The 18,311-nt window shown below is 37.1% G+C and overlaps 1 protein-coding gene across 3 annotated transcripts in view; it reads left to right on the top strand.

Annotated features, from left to right (window-relative positions):
* Window positions 1–17,260, top strand: part of ACMSD (aminocarboxymuconate semialdehyde decarboxylase) — a 37,000-nt gene extending 19,740 nt beyond the window's left edge. For 2 of the 3 annotated variants that reach the window (XM_027695922.1, XM_027695921.1), the window contains exons 3-9: window positions 4,304–4,353; window positions 5,669–5,905; window positions 7,777–7,870; window positions 9,474–9,569; window positions 10,042–10,214; window positions 16,202–16,300; window positions 16,510–16,679. In XM_027695922.1, coding sequence (XP_027551723.1) covers window positions 4,304–4,353; window positions 5,669–5,905; window positions 7,777–7,870; window positions 9,474–9,569; window positions 10,042–10,214; window positions 16,202–16,300; window positions 16,510–16,572 — 812 coding nt within the window. In that variant the 3' untranslated portion in view covers window positions 16,573–16,679. Of the gene's footprint in view, window positions 1–900; window positions 998–4,303; window positions 4,354–5,668; window positions 5,906–7,776; window positions 7,871–9,473; window positions 9,570–10,041; window positions 10,215–16,201; window positions 16,301–16,509 lie in introns of all 3 variants that reach the window. The other variant, XM_027695920.1, reaches the window with a different exon arrangement.
* Window positions 17,261–18,311: the final 1,051 nt, after the last annotated feature.

Here is an 18,311-nt window from a genome sequence, read left to right as displayed (position 1 = left end):
GGCTTGCAAGTGTTGATGAGTTGTGTCCCATCCATTTCTGCGAGCGTCAGCCAGCAGAAAGCCTGGTGTGCCTGTCTGTCCATGTTCATAACAGCATGTGGGTACCTTCAACTTCACAGACAATTTACTTTGCTTAATGTGATGACACTGTACATCCTCAACCTCTTCGAACAATTCACAAATCAACAAAAAAAAATAAGTTTAAAAGGTTTCCATGTTCATAAAGGAACAATATTAAATTTCATGGCTGTGATAATATCTTGAACTTCATACATTTGGGAATTGGTGGCATATGGGAAAGGTATTACACTAATTGAGGTCATGGGTTTATACTGTGATAAAGTTTTGCTTGGGGTTTTTTACCCAAATACAAATTCTTCAATAATTCTTTTTTTTCCCAAGAAGAAGGCATAACCTAAAGACAACATAACAGGTCTGCTTTTGTCTCATTATCAATGGTGATATGAAACAACTGGACTGAAAGTAACTGAGCTGTACAGTTATTTCTGTAGTTACTGGAATAATTGTGATGCTATTAAGAGAATACATACACACCCAAAGGGAAAATTTAGCACAAATTTAATTAGAGCACTGTTTTGAGGTCAAAATTTGGTTTGAGGATAAACTCGGATTAAGGTACCTGATATCTTTTCCAATGATATACCTTGCAAAAGAAAGGGGATTTTTTTTTATTATGGATACTAAATCTGAACTATAAATGACTGTTTTATTAATGTCTATTTTTAAAATAGTCTTTGATTAGAAATACCTACTGCATAAAAATAAAAGAACAATATTTTGTCACTGAATTTCTGTAGGGAGCACAATATACTCAAGCAACTATAAATTAGCATGTACTGCTTTGTCACATTCATAATATATGAAAATGTCATTTCACAGGGACAGGCAAAGATGATGAAGGATGGAAAGGTTTTTAGAGTTATCCAAGAGAACTGCTGGGATCCAGGAGTACGGATTAAAGAGATGGACCTGTCAGGTACTTTCCTCCATGAAGGAATTGAAATCCTTGAGTCTCATTTAGAATAACTGCAAATTCTCTGTCAGTTCATCTGAAAGTGCTCAATAACAATGGGAAAATTAACAGGTTTAGCAGATTGATTCGTTAGTTTAAATCTGTTGAAAGTCAGTGAAAACTGATATGCTTTATATTCAGATGGGACGCGTTCCCATAGCTTTCCTCACTTTCAGTAGCACTTTATTCCCCACATGAACTCTTTGATTTTGATGGGATTTTAGGTTAGTAAGGAACTAATTGACATTAGGGATGACTGATTGTGGACTTAGAGTCCGATCAGTTATTTTTGCTAGTTCTTATTAACACCGCAATTCCAAATTACTGCTGTGAGAGAAATATGTTACTAAAGATTATTTTTTTCTTAGATTGAGACCTGAATAATTACTACATCAGTTTCCCAGTAGACACAACTTGAATATCTTCTTCTACTTTTTATGAGGAATAAACACCTGAAGAGAGTAGATATTTTTTAAGTAGAATCTTTATGATTATTGTTTCCTTCTCTCAGAGCTTATCACACTCTACAACTGTCTGACAGGAGGTTGTAGCCAGTTGGGAGTTGATCTCTTCTCCCAGATAACAAGCAGTAGCAGAGGAAGAAGGGGAGGTTTATATTGGATATTAGGAAAAAATTTCCTCACCAAAAGGGTTGTCAAGCACTGGCACAGGCTGCCCAGGACAGTTGTGAAGTCACTGTCTCTGGAGGGATTTAATAAAAAGGTAGATGTGGCACCTGGGGACATGGGTTAGTGGTGGGCTTGGCACTGCTGGATTAATGGTTGGACTTGATGATCTTAAAGGTCTTTTCCAACCCAAATGAATCTGTGATTCTGTGTTAGGAGGTACTTTGGGCCATTATCCTTGAGGAGGTTTACAGTAACACATAGCATAGGCCAGTTCAGGAAGTCAGGGACTACGGGGCAATTTACATAAACATAGATAGATAAATAGATAGATAAATTTTCACCCTGGAAAAGTATTTCAAACTCCAACCATTAGACATTTAATGGGAATGCCCAAATGTCTTTGCAAACTCTGAAATATGCTGCCATATCACAGAATCATAGAATTGTGCCTTGACTAGACTGTAATCTTTCTCTGAGTTAGCTCAGGGATTTTGGGGATTACCAAGTCATTCAACTACAATGTGGATCACAAATAGCCTTTGGGCATCTTTCCCTTTCAAATATTTCCCTCAACACTAAAGGCAAGTTTCTACAAAACAGTTCTGCCCCATCTATTTGCTGTAGGCAAAGGGAAAACACAGGAGCAATTTTTTTTTTCAAATTTCTGCAAGAGCTCTCCAGAATAGAAAATGTATCATAAAACCAACACCACAATATTTCTCCTCAAATGAAGTGCTTACTTGATAAAAAAAAAAAAATCTAAATCTGTGTGTTACAGCACCATCTGGTGACTTGTGCCCTAAAAACGTCCCCCTTTATTGCAGCACTCCAGAGATACAGGCATCAGCCAATTCAGTGGGACAAAAAAAAAGCCTTGGTGTTTTTCATTCTTACTGCTCAACTAATAATAAAGACTATGAGCCGCATTTACTCCTTTTTGATTTAAAAAATTGTAGCTACTCAGTTTAAAGAGCATTTTCTGTATCACAGGCCGAGATAAAGTATACCCAAAAATTTAACCTCCAAACATGGCATAATTTTGGGACAAAGATGCAAGGAGTCTCCCAGCTGAACAAAACTAGAATCAGTCACTAAAAGGTATTATTAACTCAGAGAAATAACTTTGAGCTAAAAGACTTCCTTTGTGCATTGTCCAAGAAATCTTGCCAGTAATAAGAAATGGTATCCAATGGACCAAAGAGACTCAATTAGTTCTCATAATCATATGTCCTGGGTCTAATTGGTGTGCACACCTCTGTCTTGATCCACTCAATAAAACAAGCTATCCAGGTAATTCAATAAAACAAGCTGTAAAGGTGATTAACATCACAGTTCTGCAACACAAATCATCACAGTTCTGTTAGAGAAAGTATATCAGTTCATCCTAACTGCCTTCTCTTGTTATTTTCTCCTTTGTAAAATCCCCTGAAGAGGATATAAAGTAGAGGTTTTTCTGCACTGATTCTAATTCTTCCTAAAGCCACTGTCTAGGAAGTTCAGCTTGGAAATCTGCCTTCAAGCTTTATGTTAAATTTGCTCAGAAGTGTAAAAATGGATTGAAACCAGATACAACATTCATTGTGGACAACATGGTGGATGTTCTCAAACACACTAATCAAGTGTTCATATTGGTGGATAACACAATTTAGGCTGCACTTTGGTAAATATGTAATTTTGCAGACCTAATCCTTAACCCAAACCATTGCTGTTGTACATAATATTAATCAGATCTTGGAAGAATCTGAGCCAGTTTCCTGCTTAACTACTGAGAATCATTTTGTTAAACATTGGAGTGCTTTGGCAGGGTCATTGTCTCAGAAGAAAGTGCATAAACATTACAATCAGACCTAAAATGTAAAAAAAAAATAGTTTTGCATGTAAATATTTAGTGAAGTCCTAATTATTACCCAATGTTTCTTTTGTTGTTTGTCTACTAGGTTTGTCGCTTTTATTCCTGTAATCTGTCACACACAAAGTTATGGTATAGATTTGTGTCTGAACAGAAACAAAACAACATTGACTTAATTCTCTTTATTGCAAACATCAAAGTTATTTCTGAAAACAGGTAGATTTTCTTATACTTGCAACCTCAGTAGTCCAGACACAGGATGAATGAAACCTAACACAATATAGCCTTGTGGAACACTTGGGTAAACATTGTTTACCAACCATCGTTAACATAATGTTTTTAATCTTTAAGCAAAATCACTTATTTATTTATTAAATATGTATGACAAATGTGACCCCAAAGTAAACTTAACTTATGGCATTCTATTAGTTTAATGTCACATTCATTTTTGTGAGAGTAACATTAAATTGCTATTTTAATTGATTGTACATGTGCCTACTAAATATTTCTAAAATCAAAATACTTAATTTCACAAACAACCTAGTATGAGTAGGAAAGTGTTCTCTTTCTTTCTACTTACCAAGTATGTTCAAATCTTAATAAACTGCTACATTATAAATTTATTACTATGATCCATAATTTAAAAATAAATCTATCCATGTCACTTAAATCAGTGTTTCTTATCATAAAACTTTTACCTTCTGCCTCTCAAACCAAAATGCTTTCTTATCTTTTATCACAAACAAACAAACAAAAAAAAGGAAACATTAATAACTGCTTTTTCTTATTCAGGGGTCACAGTCCAAACCCTTTCCACAGTCCCTGTAATGTTCAGCTACTGGGTAAGTTCCTACTACCGTATTTTGTAATTCATATGTAGCAAAACTTTTAAAATGTACATGCATCTTCCTATAAATGAGGTGACTGAAGTAGTCACTAGATCACTGAGGTAAACAGGGAGTTGTTCTGCTCTGAAGAAGGCAAAAGCAGTGCAGGTGTCAGAAGAGCCAGCAGGGTGTCCTGGCAAAGCTCCACTCCGGAGCACACACGGTGGGACAGAAAGAGACAACAGCTGGATCTCTTCTCTTATGGGGGCAGCTGGAAATGGGGAGAAAGAATTTACACCACATGAATCCATGCTTAGCAGGTAGACATATATGTACAGATTCCATGAAAGTTAGACATCAAACAGTATTTTCTCATGAAAAAAAACCCAAATATATAAAAGATATATTTGTGGTCTTGTCGCACTTTCTTTTAAATGTGGCACAGGGCTCAGTGACCTAGAATATTTGAATCTTAAAATTCAGTAGCAAATTTAAGTTAATACGTTCCCTGCATGGTGATCTTTAATGCTTCAAAGAAATAAAAACAGGCTAAGAAGATAAATCGTAGCAAAATGCTGTTCTAAATACATTCTCAATTTGATTATTTAGTGATGTGTACAAGTTAAGATGTTATATGTAAACAGATATGTTACATTAAAACCATTGTGTTAAGCCCACAAATAAGTAGTACCACCAATTTTCAGAATTTCTTGTTGAGCAACATCTCTTTAAAACTTTACTCTGGTGTCTAAGGGAATATCTTCCTTTAAATACTTACTGGAGGGGAAAATGGAGATTGATTGAAGGGATATTGCACTTCCCTTATTGGACTTATGACCGTTATCTCATTCTAAATGTTAGAGAAGTTTGCCCAAGTTTTCTCTGTAGAATTCTCATGCTGCAGCATCTCACATTTCTTATTTTTATTTCTTCAGCTCCAGTAACAGGAGAGTAAATATTCATTGCTATGTTTAAAAATTATATACTGAGGTTTTTGCATTGGGATAAACAGAAACAGGGGACTGGTTTACACAAAAAGACCAGATACTTAAATGCATCAGCAATCTGGGCTTTAATATACTCCTACTGAGCAGCAAAGGCAACAGCAGTTGATAAAATATTCAAGACAAGAAGCAGAACTGCACCCAGAGGTTTTAAAGTGAGGCAGAATTTAGTCCTGCAGGTTTGCAGCTATTCAGAACTGTAAAGCAAACTTAGGATTAAACCCTGTCTCTCAGTTGTTTGCAGTGACATTTATCCAATATCTTCCAAAGGTGATAACATTTGAGAACTATATTTTAATGTACTACTCTGCTTAATATCTTACCAGGCCAAACCTCAGGATACTTTAGACCTAGCCCAGATATTAAACAATGACTTGGCTGCTACAGTAAAGAAGTACCCCAAGAGGTTTGTGGGTCTGGGCACCTTACCCCTGCAAGCTCCAGACCTGGCTGTGAAGGAAATGCATCGCTGTGTGAAGGAACTGGGATTTCCTGGAGTGCAAATAGGATCTCATGTCAACGAGTGGGACCTGAATGCCCCAGAGCTGTACGATGTTTATGCTGTGAGTAACCGTTTCTTTCCTTCTTTGGGGGGAATTCTGTGATGTGGAACTCTGTCTAAAAATATCTTGGAGCACATTCAGTCATGGTTTGAGCCTTCTAATCTGCTTAGTGATCAGAGAGACTCGGCTTTAATTGTTTATGGCAATTCATTATAGGATATAATTACAATGATACAACATAAAACATTTTGAAACATATTTTATAATAATGAGTAACAACTTTTTTTTATTATATTAGTTCTCACTGTAGAGTTGCCTTCTTGGTTTGTGAGGATAAGTGCAGTATCAAATAAAGCACTTCTGCACTGTTTGCATTCGGGTTCAAGTTATTGTATCCAATCCTATTGAAATAATTGATAAACTCCCTGAGATGATCAGAGATACTTATAGAGCTGAAATACCACGTGGAATTATGTAAATAGAACCAAAAGTTCCAAACAATGCATTGATTATAAAATGAATTTTTAGATTAAATTTCTTAAATAGCCTGAGGTCCAGATGAGGATGGTCATTTGTCTAAATTACAGCTTTAATCAATGTACATTCTGCATCTGTTTCTCAAGTTATTAGAGCTGTCTGCTTGAAACTGAACCACAGAGGTCATATTTCAGGATGCTGAATTTATCCAAGAATTCTGTTAGTGCAGCACCTGGACTGTTTGTTTTTATGGAGATAAACAGTCAGTTATCAGATGTAGATGCCCACATTCATGGAATCTTAGCATGGCTGATGTTGGGAGAGGCCTCTGGAGCCCATCTGGTCCAAACCCTTGTTCAGCACTTCCTTACAGGAGAGATGCTCAGTCCCTTCATCATCTTTGGACTCCCTCCAGTAACTCCATGTCTCTGGTGCTGAGATCCCCCTCTTGTGCTGTACATTCTTCACAATGTAGGAAGTAACCTCCCTGGATAATACAGATTGGGAAATTAAGCCATATTTGACAATGAACTCTTGTCAATCTACCAAGACAGTAATTGAATTGTTATTTTTAGTTTACAAATGTAGATGGCAATTACTCCCCACAACCCAAAAGTTGCAGCTTTATTTATGCATGTATGGGTAAACAAAACCAATTTTTTTCAAATGTGTGATAATCTCCTTAGCAACAAGAGGAGGTCCAGAAATACATCTGAAAAATGAGGCTGATAAATCCTGGTTTAGCATATGAATGACTCTGATGATTGTATATTTAAATTTAAGCAAATAGTTAAATTACTCATTCAGGGTCAGCATCTGTCATTGTTCTTCTGTTTTCCTTTCCTAAGTTGTCAATAATTTTGGAAAAATTAATATACTTGCATGGAGATGGATTCCTGATCAGAACACAGCCATATTTTGAACTCTTAGGATAGATTAGGAATATTTTTAACTTTCCTTTAAAGCCAGGCAGAAGGCCAATGGGGACAATGTAGTGCAACTCACATGAAAATTCCTGAATGCAGCTGGAACAATTCTGCAAAACCATACTAAAATTGTTCATAAAATATTATGAGAATTCATCCTTATATGTATAAAGAAACCAAAGAAGTTTTTGCTTGAACTGAGTTTTTTACTTCAGGATGGCTGAAAAACATGGCTGGAAAACCACTTTTGTCCTGCATTAATCTGAGGAACATTTGGCTTACTAAAAAGATATTATCATTTATATTTCCAGTCTGTGGTCACAGAAAGAACTTTGAGTAAGGACTTCAGACTATGGCCCAGAGGAGTAAATATAAGCAACTATTACTTGTATTTCTTACTTGTGGGCTTATTTTCATACTAGTACTACTGCTCAGTACAGTTTTGCAGGTAATTTTAAAACACGACTAAGAAAAAAAGGTGTATTTTGGTATAATTAGTCAAGATTTAGACTTTTTCTTTTGCTGCAGGCTGCTGAAAAATTGAATTGCTGTCTCTTCGTGCATCCCTGGGACATGCAGATAGATGGGAGGATGTCCAAATATTGGTTTCCTTGGCTAATAGGTAAGTGTATATTGACTTTGCTTAGCCTAAATTTATGAACTGGATTATGCTCAGCAGATTGTTGCAAAGTAAAGTACTAGTACAGATAACAAATGGATTTTCTATCAAACCTTTTTTTTAATCAGGTAGTTCGATTAAGTCTATTGTGTAAATTCAGCAGCCATTTGGCTTTAAGCTTGTTCAGTTTGTCTAACTTTTAAATACTTAGAATTAAAATTATTCAGCTTTGCAACATAACATAGTATTCCCTTTTGTCTTCAATACAAAAAGCAAATGACTAAGGAAAAATGAATTGTCTCAGAAATGAGCTCCTCAAAAATAACAGGAATAAATGAAAGACTAGGCAAAACCAAACATTACTTCCTAGAATTTAGTGGATTATTTCTTAGAATTTAGTGGATTATTTCCTAGAAATAGGTTAGCCAGAGAGGAAATAAGTCTTACTTTACATCAACTATAGCTGGAAGAGCATGTACTTTGAAAGCACTCCACAGATACAGGGCATTATCTAGTTCCTGGTTTTTCTCCATCTGATGGTAAATCAGAACAACAGTGAATAACAGGAGGAGGGTTATTCTGCTACCTCGAAATGTTTAGACCTCATCCCACCCTCACTGACTCTATTTTGCATAGTTTTGGTTTGCATGGTTTTGCACTGACTTCAGTTCTGAAAAGCATGCACAATATACATATATGTTCTGCAGTATGCACTGGAAAATCTTGCTGTCCCAATCACTAGTGCAGTATCTTGGAACAAGATTAACTAATCTTAATGAGAGCATGCTCAACAATGCAGATTTAAAAAGAGGATAAAATTATTGCATTTACTTAACAAAGCATAAATAAAATACTTTCTTACAAAGACTTACAAGGCTTTACATCTGAGGGTATGGTAAAACATTAATGAAAAACAACTTTTTGAGCTGGATGGATATTGTTTCTCCCAGAGATGAGGGGAACTCACTTCCTAACTTTAAGCTGGATGTCTGAAGTTAGATGTTTAGATGGCACAATATTCTAAATATGTTGGGTAAACCCATAAACTGAGGCCTGCTGTAGGAACCTATATTGCTGTTATGTTCCTAACATTGGCCATCCAACTTATCCATGGCAAAGAGAGAGAGAGAGGTTATTTCAAAACTATAGGAACTGGCATCATGTCATAACTAAACCCCAAATCTCTCTTGGAATATCTACCAATACATCTGCCCCCCTTTCCACACAAGAGGAATACAGAAGCACAGGTGAGAAGCTGGCATATTCCAGACTACTCTTTGAGGTAGGATAACGGGAATAAAGCCTGTATTGTGTATTTCAGGACATACCCAACCTGCCTGTCACCTGTCCTAGTTCTATAGAGTAAAAACTGGACTTAGAATTCAGAACATCTGAACTTCCAGTCCTGCGTCTTCATTTCATTTAATTAAAGTTCAGCTCTGTGTCCCTCTAATAGTAAATGTGAAACCTTTGGCAGGTGCCCTGTAACTATTATTTTTTTCGGTAGGCTCAAGGCTAATGGAAGAAAATTCAGATAACATTTAAAAATCAAAGAGGAAATTGAAAAAGTAAAACTCTTATACAATTAAGCTGTTTTTGTTCTTAGGCATGCCAACAGAAACAACCATGGCCATTTGCTCCATGATTATGGGAGGAATTTTTGAAAAATTTCCTAAGCTGAAAGTTTGCTTTGCACATGGAGGTGAGTAATGAAGCATGTGAAACTCCAGTTCTTTAGTTAAGCATGTTACAGCTGTATTTTCTGGTACCCCAGCTAAGGATCAAGGGTTCAAGCACTTTAAGGCTGCCACCAGCTGAGCGCTATTACCCCAGACCTGCCAGATCAGCTGCTTGTATGAACACTGCCTAGCCTGTGTCAAACAGTGTTTGAACTGCTAAAATACCCTTTAAGGAAAACAAGGAGGAAACAGAGACAGGAGATGATTTAAGGAAAGGGACAAAGAAGCAGCAGGAGTAATTTGGACATCACAGTAGTGAAGAAGTAAGGACAATTGAGAAAGAAGTTAATGAAGGGGAAGGAATAAAAAATTACTGGTGCAGAGCACTTTCTAAATAGCTGACAGTAAAGCTTGTGGGTCTTTGGTGATAATGTGGCTTTTTTTTCCCCTCCTACTTTATTTTCAGCTGATGTTTTTGAAAATTTCTTCTTGCAGGTGGAGCTTTTCCATACACAGTGGGGAGAATCTCCCACGGATTCAACGTGCGCCCTGACTTGTGTGCGATGGATAACAAGGTGGATCCAAGGAAATACCTGGGCTCATTTTACACAGACTCTCTTGTCCATGACCCTGGTGCACTAAGGCTGTTAACAAGTGTCATAGGAGAGGTGAGTTTTAATGCTTCCAGAAGAGGGTGAGTCATTATAAAATTCTCTATGAAACAGCAAAAGGAGAAGAGAAGAAGAAAGCAGGAAGGAGAAAAAAACTTCACCCAGGGAAATACACTGATGGGTTTCTGCCATGTTGATAATATTTTTGCTATATAGAGTTATTGAAATTGTGGTTTTAATCCCAGCAATCATGCCCTGTGAACCTGAGTTCCGTGAGGCTAGTTCCTTCTGTAATCTTGCTGAGGATGGGACTGCTTCATTTGGAGCCTTGTTTTCAAATGGCTTAATTTTAAAATTCAAGTATATACATGAAGAAATCAAATTGTATTTCTACTAGGGAAGTTATAGACAGGAAAGGAAGTCAATAATAAAGCTTTTGTGAGGATCCTGAAGAGAACATTAAACATCACGGGTTTGCAAAAATATTTTCATTATTTGTGAAGAAATCTTTGTAGTTTAGCAACTTCTTTAAATCAGCATGGGACAGAAAAATCCAAAAACATTCAAATAATCCTTTTTACATTAGTAAATGCTCAGGAAGGGCTTGAAGATGGCATCATGGCCAACTTCCAATGGATCACTACAAATCAAGAAGAGACATGTATTTGTGTCTTGATCTCTGGCCCTCCTGGAGTTTCTGCAGCCAGCAGGCAGACACCTACCAGATGTCAAAAACAGAAATACAGGCTCTGACACTGACTTTCTTGTCTCAACAGCTGTAGTCCTGTTTCTTGTACATTATCTTCTAGGCTGACATAGTATAGGGCTGTTGCTGTCCTTAGGGCCTCTTGTATGACCAAAGCTCACAAAGACCACTCAGCCAAATGTTTTCTTTCTACAGAAAAGATTCTGCTGATTTCCCATTTTCATCTCTAACAGGCTGACCTGGTTACTGCAGTAAATCGGCACTAGAACTGGTACAGAAGTGACCTGCCTAGGCCAGCCACAATTAATAATGCAGCATTATTGCTTTCTTTGTTGTGGTACTCTGAGCTCAGGTCTCACACTTTGAAATCCATGGGTTTTCTGTTCATGCTGCGCAGGAAATCTGTAGCTTTGAGTCTGGAATTCTGCCTGCAGGTCTCCTGCAATACTTGTGACTTTCAGAGAGCTTTGCATTTGAAGATCCATGAAAAATTGCACAATGTGACAGCAAAACTACAGCTTAAAACAACACTATAGAAAGTTTTTGTGAAGTGTATAGTTATGTATGCATACAGTAACACTACAGTTTGAAGCAGAGGAGACAGAATATCTTTTTTCCTAAATCCACCACGAGCCAAAAATAGATTTATAGAAGGAGCCCCAAAAAATGTGCAAAGAAACTACCATGGAGCCTACTGCCATTGGAAATAAGTAACCCAGGTCAGTTCACTTGTCAAAAGATCTGCTAATAAGCTGTTAGTATTGGAAAGTTCCTATGACATCAGCAGGTATTAATTCAGGTGGCATTTGCCATCTCTGTATCAGAGGTGAAGTTTTAGGCACCAGATGGGTTACTAACAAGATACTAGGGCCCAATACTGATTGCTTTTGATTTCTGTTACAAAACCTCTAAATAGCAAATATATCATGGTCAACAGCCCAGGACTTCTTGCTATGCATTACCTTTTGAATTTAACTGTAGCTCAGAGTAATCAAGTGGCTTTAAGGTATTTTGATGATAGATTTAAAAATTTTCCGGGGTGTGATGTGCATGTCCATTTTACAAGACATCCAAAGGCTCATGGAGTAGCAGTTCAGCACTTGCCTCTGTTATTCCTTTTCTGAGAAATCTCCCCAAATCTAGACCACATTCATCCAAATATTTGTTCTACATGCAGTTATGGTATACAGGGATGAATGTAGCTCTTGAATTTTAAATTGCCAGTGCAAGGAGAAAAGATCAGTGGCTTATCTCTTTTTATCCATTTTATAATGTTAGGAGACATGTTTTCCCATTGTTCTAATGGTAAAGACCTTGGTAAATCAGCAGCTGTGTGACTCAGCATGGCTGAGACTCACAGGTTCTGTTTCTGGTCTGAATCTGTTAAGCTGACCTGTGGATGTCAAGAGCAAAGCAGGAGGGAAAGTACAACAGGATGCTTAATCCATTGCTGACTAATTTAACTCTTTTCTGTTTGAACTTGTGTAGCTCAGCAAGTCCCAGAGCAGTTCTGCTTTAGAGTCAGCTTTGCATCTCAAGGCTGTTCTAAACTATTGTTGTTGTGGGAAAGCTGCAGTCTTTGCACCACACTTTAATTTTTCTACCTTTCATCCCGAGAAGTTACACATAGACTCTGGCCCTGAATCATGATTAGTCTTTGCAACTGAAATTTAGTTTTTTGAGGAGAGAGAGATTACAGATTGTAATTTGATAACCTAAAAGTCACTCAGCATTAACCTCTCTGGTATCTTGTTTATTTTGTCAACAGCCTTCTGAAATAAAGTTTCTTAATGGAATAAATTTGGCCAGCATACTACACAGAATGTTGGTGTCCTCTTTAATTCTCCTCTGAGTATTCTGAGCTTGAGCAATGAGACATCAGGTGGAACCCTAGTGCTGAAAAGTTATGAGTCAGATACCCAAAACATAAGTGCTTTTTAACACTCAGGAGAACTTTCTCTTTTTCATATCCTAAGGCATCTTATCCTTGAAAAAAAAAACATTCACATCACGTTTTCAAACTTTACTTTATAACCGTGAAGATTAAAAGGTTCCCTTTTTTTCTGATGAAAGTTGATATTCTTACATAATACTCTTCCATGAGTCAAACGCTTAAAGAAACACTAAATATCTCAGTGCTTTCAGTGCAGTCACATGTTGGCAGGATAACACATGTAAGATTAATAAATTCTGGGCTAAAAACAATGTGATTGAGTCTTGAGGATGACACTGTAACTTTCTGAGCTGAAGGTTTGAAATAGGACAGCTCTCCAGAGGATGGCTAAGAGCTGTGCAGGAAGGGGATGTGCTTAGACGTGGCTCTGGGTCCTCAGGGAACAGCCACTACCTGGCACCAGAATGTAACATGTTGGCTTTGAGCTGATGAATACTAAAATCCAGTAACAGCTGTGGTGAGTCATGTACAGTGAAGTTCATGCCTTCTTCGTTTTAGGTGCAGGTTAATTAGAGCCCGTCCCAGCTAAAGGAAGCAGAAATACACATTTCTGGGAGTTTTGTGAGACTGCAAAACTGCCGCAGTCCTTCGCTCCCCCCATGATGAGGTGGCATGAGGTGAACACAAATAAACACAAAATCCCTAATGATGCTGGCTATGAAAAGTGAAGAACCGGGTTGACGTGGGATTAAATGATTCAGTGTATCTCTGCAAAAACTTCCTCACGGTGATTCCTCAAGAGCCATTGTCCAAAGGCAAAACATCCTCTGGCCAGAAGTTGGAGCTGAACTGGTTGTAGCAATCTGGCCTTTTTTTTTTGAGATGTGTTCTGATAGTAGAAAAGAAGGTGAGATTCAAGGCAAATTTTACTAATAGAAGAGAGCAAATTCATGCTTAAGGTGAACCAACTTTGAGGTTCATTTTCAGATTCAAGTCCCTATTGCTGTGAGAAAAAGTTCTATGGAGTAAAAGAGTCCACTGAGGTTAATCATTACCCCACGTACCTTTCTAAATGGAGATCTGCGCTAATTAGGGAATCAAACCATAATTCTTCTAGGAAAAATTGACTTTGTTGGTATGCTTTGGAATAATATAATAGTACATCTCTTATGCTAGGAGCATTATTTACCTGCAAAGGCTTCACGGGACTTCTCTGAGGCTGGTTGCTAAAGACAGGTATTGCAATCCCTGTTTTATAGATGAGTACAAAACTGAAGCTCAAAGAGTATAAACAAGTAGCCTAAGATCACCAGCCAGAATGCTGCTCTTAAATTTCTCTTATCAATTTACAGTTGATTTTACTACTAAGGAATAGATCCCATGATTAGCTTTCAAACACTTGTGAAACACTTTCAAATAGAGGAAAAGAAAAATGTGTTTATACAGAGAGGAAAAGAAAAATATATAATATTCTAATGAGGTTGTGGGATTTCTTTCTGGTTTTGTATATAGGAGGTGTAAACAAGGATGCACAAACCTTCCTGCCTTACTTAACCTTGCCTAGTAAATAGCTGGGCAAATTCTGCATTTCCTTCTCCTTTACTTAGGAATCCATTTTCTCTTATGTTTATTAGTTGGAGGGTTCTGTAGATGGCATATATTTTTTTCCTATCTGAATAAAATATCTTGGTATTTAATTGAATATTATAAATAAAAGGATATATTTAGAAGCTTAAAAGTACATACCCTAAATATATTTTGTTTCATCTACACTCAGAAATTGATTTTTTAGACAGGGGATATAAATTGTTCTATATTAATCTTTCAGCAGGTGTTCCATAACAAATTATAACACATCAATATAGGACAGAACAAAAGAATATCTCCTGGTTGGATTTTGGGTAAAGGTTTGTGTAGATTCTTCCAGAGACTCTTGGCTGACATCTACTGGAGGTTAAACAATTTAAAAACAAAAAGCATTTGGCAACTAGGAAAAACAAAGCATTTCAAAAAATAACTGAATGATGTGTTCTTCACCATATGTCATTACTGGTAATAGAGTTCAAACATTATAAAAAGTGTCCCATATTTATCAGCTTGACTTCAAATTCATGACACATTTCAAAACATATATTTTTAATGAAAACTGTGGTTTTCAAATATTCATGTCTTCAGGAGATGAAACTTAAAGAAAAACAGACTTTTAATAAAATCAGGAGAATTGGCAGTATGCACTCGCCAAGGCAGATAAAACGGGGAAATATCACTCCAGGGTGAAAGTGAGCCCATAACAATGTGGCCCTGTCAAGGATGTGCCTATTTCTTTTCATCTCTGATAACAGGAACGTTGCACACAGATTTTTATTGAATTTTCTTTTCATAGACTTTCTTTCAGAAATAAATCATATCATGTCACTCATATTCTCAGGTACGTGTTTCAAATGCACAGTTAATATCCAGTCCCAGTTAAAGCCATTGACATTTTAAAAAGTTACAGACTTCCAGAAATATACAAAATTTTGTAAATGAGATTTAGGTTTTGTAATCTGAAGCTGAATACCAGTTAAATTAAATTAAATGCTCTTTTAATGTCAGTGTTTGTAGTAATTCTACATTGTATCATACTTTAAGTAGTGTCACTTTGCCATTATTACAACTTTCAAGGTATCACACAAAAGGTAATTTTGATTGCTTTGTATTTCTTGTTACATGTTCTTCTCACATATATGTAAGTTTTAAGTTTATGTGTGTCTGTGTGTATGCAGATAAAAATTTCAAATTCAGGAATGCAAATCCAAGCACATTTTCTGAATTTGGTGGAGAATTTCCTTAGATTCTCAAAGAAATGTGTCAAAAAGTCTCATACACATTTTACACTGCACACAACAGTGCAGAGCATGCAGTGAGTAAGTCAAAAATCAGAGGGGAGAATTCTGTGTGTCCTTTATTGGCTATTTAATTATGGCAACACTTAACCAAAATTAATCATTGCGTTTTAGGCAAACTATTTGCAGCAGTAGTATGAGCAGTGTAGGAGAACAATAGATGCCTCTTTGTTACATTTCTAACCAGCATCACAGTACAGAAAATCAATTTGAGTAGGAAATTCCTATTTGTCTTTTATTCCTGAGCAACAGACAGTCATGCCATGGGCCTGGGATTTGCATTTTGAACTTTTTGTGTATCAGAATAAAAATACCTCAAACTTCAGCCACAAAAATTATTAACAAGTAATTTTTTCAAACTTAAATTCACCCAATAAACTCTTGAGCCATTTTTTTCAAGCTTTGTTCTTTCCCTAATGGAAGTTATTATCTTCATATTCACTTTCATAACTAATCACTCCAATACGTACATGCAATTTCCTGTGGTTTATTATAAATTCCAGAAGGCAACTCTGTTGTTCAATGTTACTACAAAGTGTACAACTTTTTTTATTACCAGGACAAAGTCATTTTGGGGACAGATTACCCTTTTCCACTTGGGGAACTGGAACCTGGAAAATTGATTGATTCGATGGATGATTTTGACCATAAATTGAAGGTATGATCTTTACATTAGAGGGTTTTTTTCCCTGTCTGGTTTGAGACATGAGATAGAACACTGAAAACTCAATGTAGTACACTGATTTCTGCAGAGACTGGAAGATGCCCTCTAGTCTCCTCGCAGCAGTTCCTTTTAAAGCACAAGTAAAAGCATTTGAGTTAAATATGAGTTAAGCACAAGCATATATATGTGTTTTGTTTTTACAGGATAAACTCAAGGCTGGAAATGCTCTGGAATTTTTGGGTCTTAGCAGAAAACAATTTGAATAATTGTGAAGATACTAAAGAAGCTAAACTATGGAAACAATGCTGGATCCTTAGGGATGCTTCTGTTGGCATGTGCAATTGTACAGGTGAAAAAGAAATTTGACAAGTATGTAACAGTCTCCCATAGGTACTGGAAATAACTATGCACAGGTATTGCTGTGCATTTGAGGATTTAGGCTGTTTTAAACAATTCTGAAATCCCTGCTTTCATAATAAAGGAGAGATTTCACCTTTTGCAGTTGTAATAAGAATCTCTGAATTATAATCAATGCCGTGTTATTAGGACTTGATTCTCAGGAAGGAAGGAGCTGAGAAAACTATTTACCCATTACATTTCAGTCTTTGTTATGAGCAATAAACAGAATTTGAAAGAATCTTAAAACAGAATTTAAGCAGAACTTTGTTGATGCCCAATAAAAGGCAACACTTGCCTGTATCCACTGCTGAGAAGTGCATCATGTCACACTCAGCTCAGCACTACAGCACTGATGCTTTGTCAGTGTTGTGACAGGATGAAAAAGTCTATGTGGGGAACTTTACATTTCAGCTGCCACCTACACCACTGGCAACTTATTCATCAGAAACAATCTGGACAATATGGTTGTAGGTGCAGAAATAATGTATTTTGTGTGGGTAATACTTGACTTTTCACTGTCACTATCAAAATAAATACTAGTGTTTAGCAACAGTATGGTTTAATGTTCTATTCCTTAAAAAATACTTCCTAAAGTAAGGTTGGATACTTTAAATGTTGAAGTGTTATTGCTCTAATTAGATTGAGTCCTGATATAAGAATGGGAAGATGGCTTACTCTATAGCCTATTGATTGAAATGGGTTTTCATTATTATCCAGTGAGTGCACAGGCATCCTCCTCCCGAGAGGATTTCATACTGGACAGAAAAATGTGGATGAGCACTTACAGTCTTTGTTCTCATGGGAACATTTGCTGGCTACCTGTGGTGTCACCATTCTTCTGTTTAGAATCATAGAATCATAGAATCAGCTGGGTTGAAAGGGACCTCCGAGATCATCAAGTCCAACCCTTGATCCACTACCGCTGCAGTTGCTAGACCATGGCACTATGTGCCACATCCAGGCTTTAGAACACTCCAGGCAAAACAGTATTAGGCAGCAGTTGTTTTTAGCTCTGGCCAAAACTGCCACAAGCTCAACCTGAAGGATGCTGAGCATCAACAATTCCTGCTGATACCAGCTTCTGTTGGACTACAAGGAAGGCTCTGTCCTTCTTTAGTGTCAAACCCACCAAAAGAACAAAAGTGGTTTGTGCAGGTTCATTTTGTTTTCCTTGAGTGCTGGTTTTGGATGGGGTAGAATTAGTTTTCTTCACAGTAGCTGGTATGGGGCTGTGGTTTGGATTTGTGCTGGAAACAGTGTTGATAACACGGGGTTGTTTCACTACTGCTGAACAGAGATCACACAGAGCCAAGGCTTTTTCTGCTCCTCAGCCCACCAGCAAGGGCTAGGGGTGCACTGGATATTTATATGCTCAGCATATAAACCTGGAGGAGCAGGAGAAAGGGGGGGACATGTGGAGTGATGGTGTTCCTCTTCCCTAGTCCCCAACACATGTGATGGAGTCCAGATTTCCTAGGGATGGCTGAGCACCTGCCTGCCCATGGGGAGTGGGGAATGGATTCCTTGGTTTGCTTTGCTTGCGTGCATGGCTTTTGCTTTACCTGTTCAACTGTCTTTGTCTCAACCCACAGGTTTTCTCACTTTT

The sequence above is a fragment of the Neopelma chrysocephalum genome, unplaced genomic scaffold (assembly GCF_003984885.1).
Source record: "Neopelma chrysocephalum unplaced genomic scaffold, ASM398488v2 Primary Assembly neopelma1_103b, whole genome shotgun sequence".
In the NCBI taxonomy this organism is placed as follows: domain Eukaryota; kingdom Metazoa; phylum Chordata; class Aves; order Passeriformes; family Pipridae; genus Neopelma; species Neopelma chrysocephalum.
This window is presented reverse-complemented; position numbering and strand designations above follow the sequence as displayed.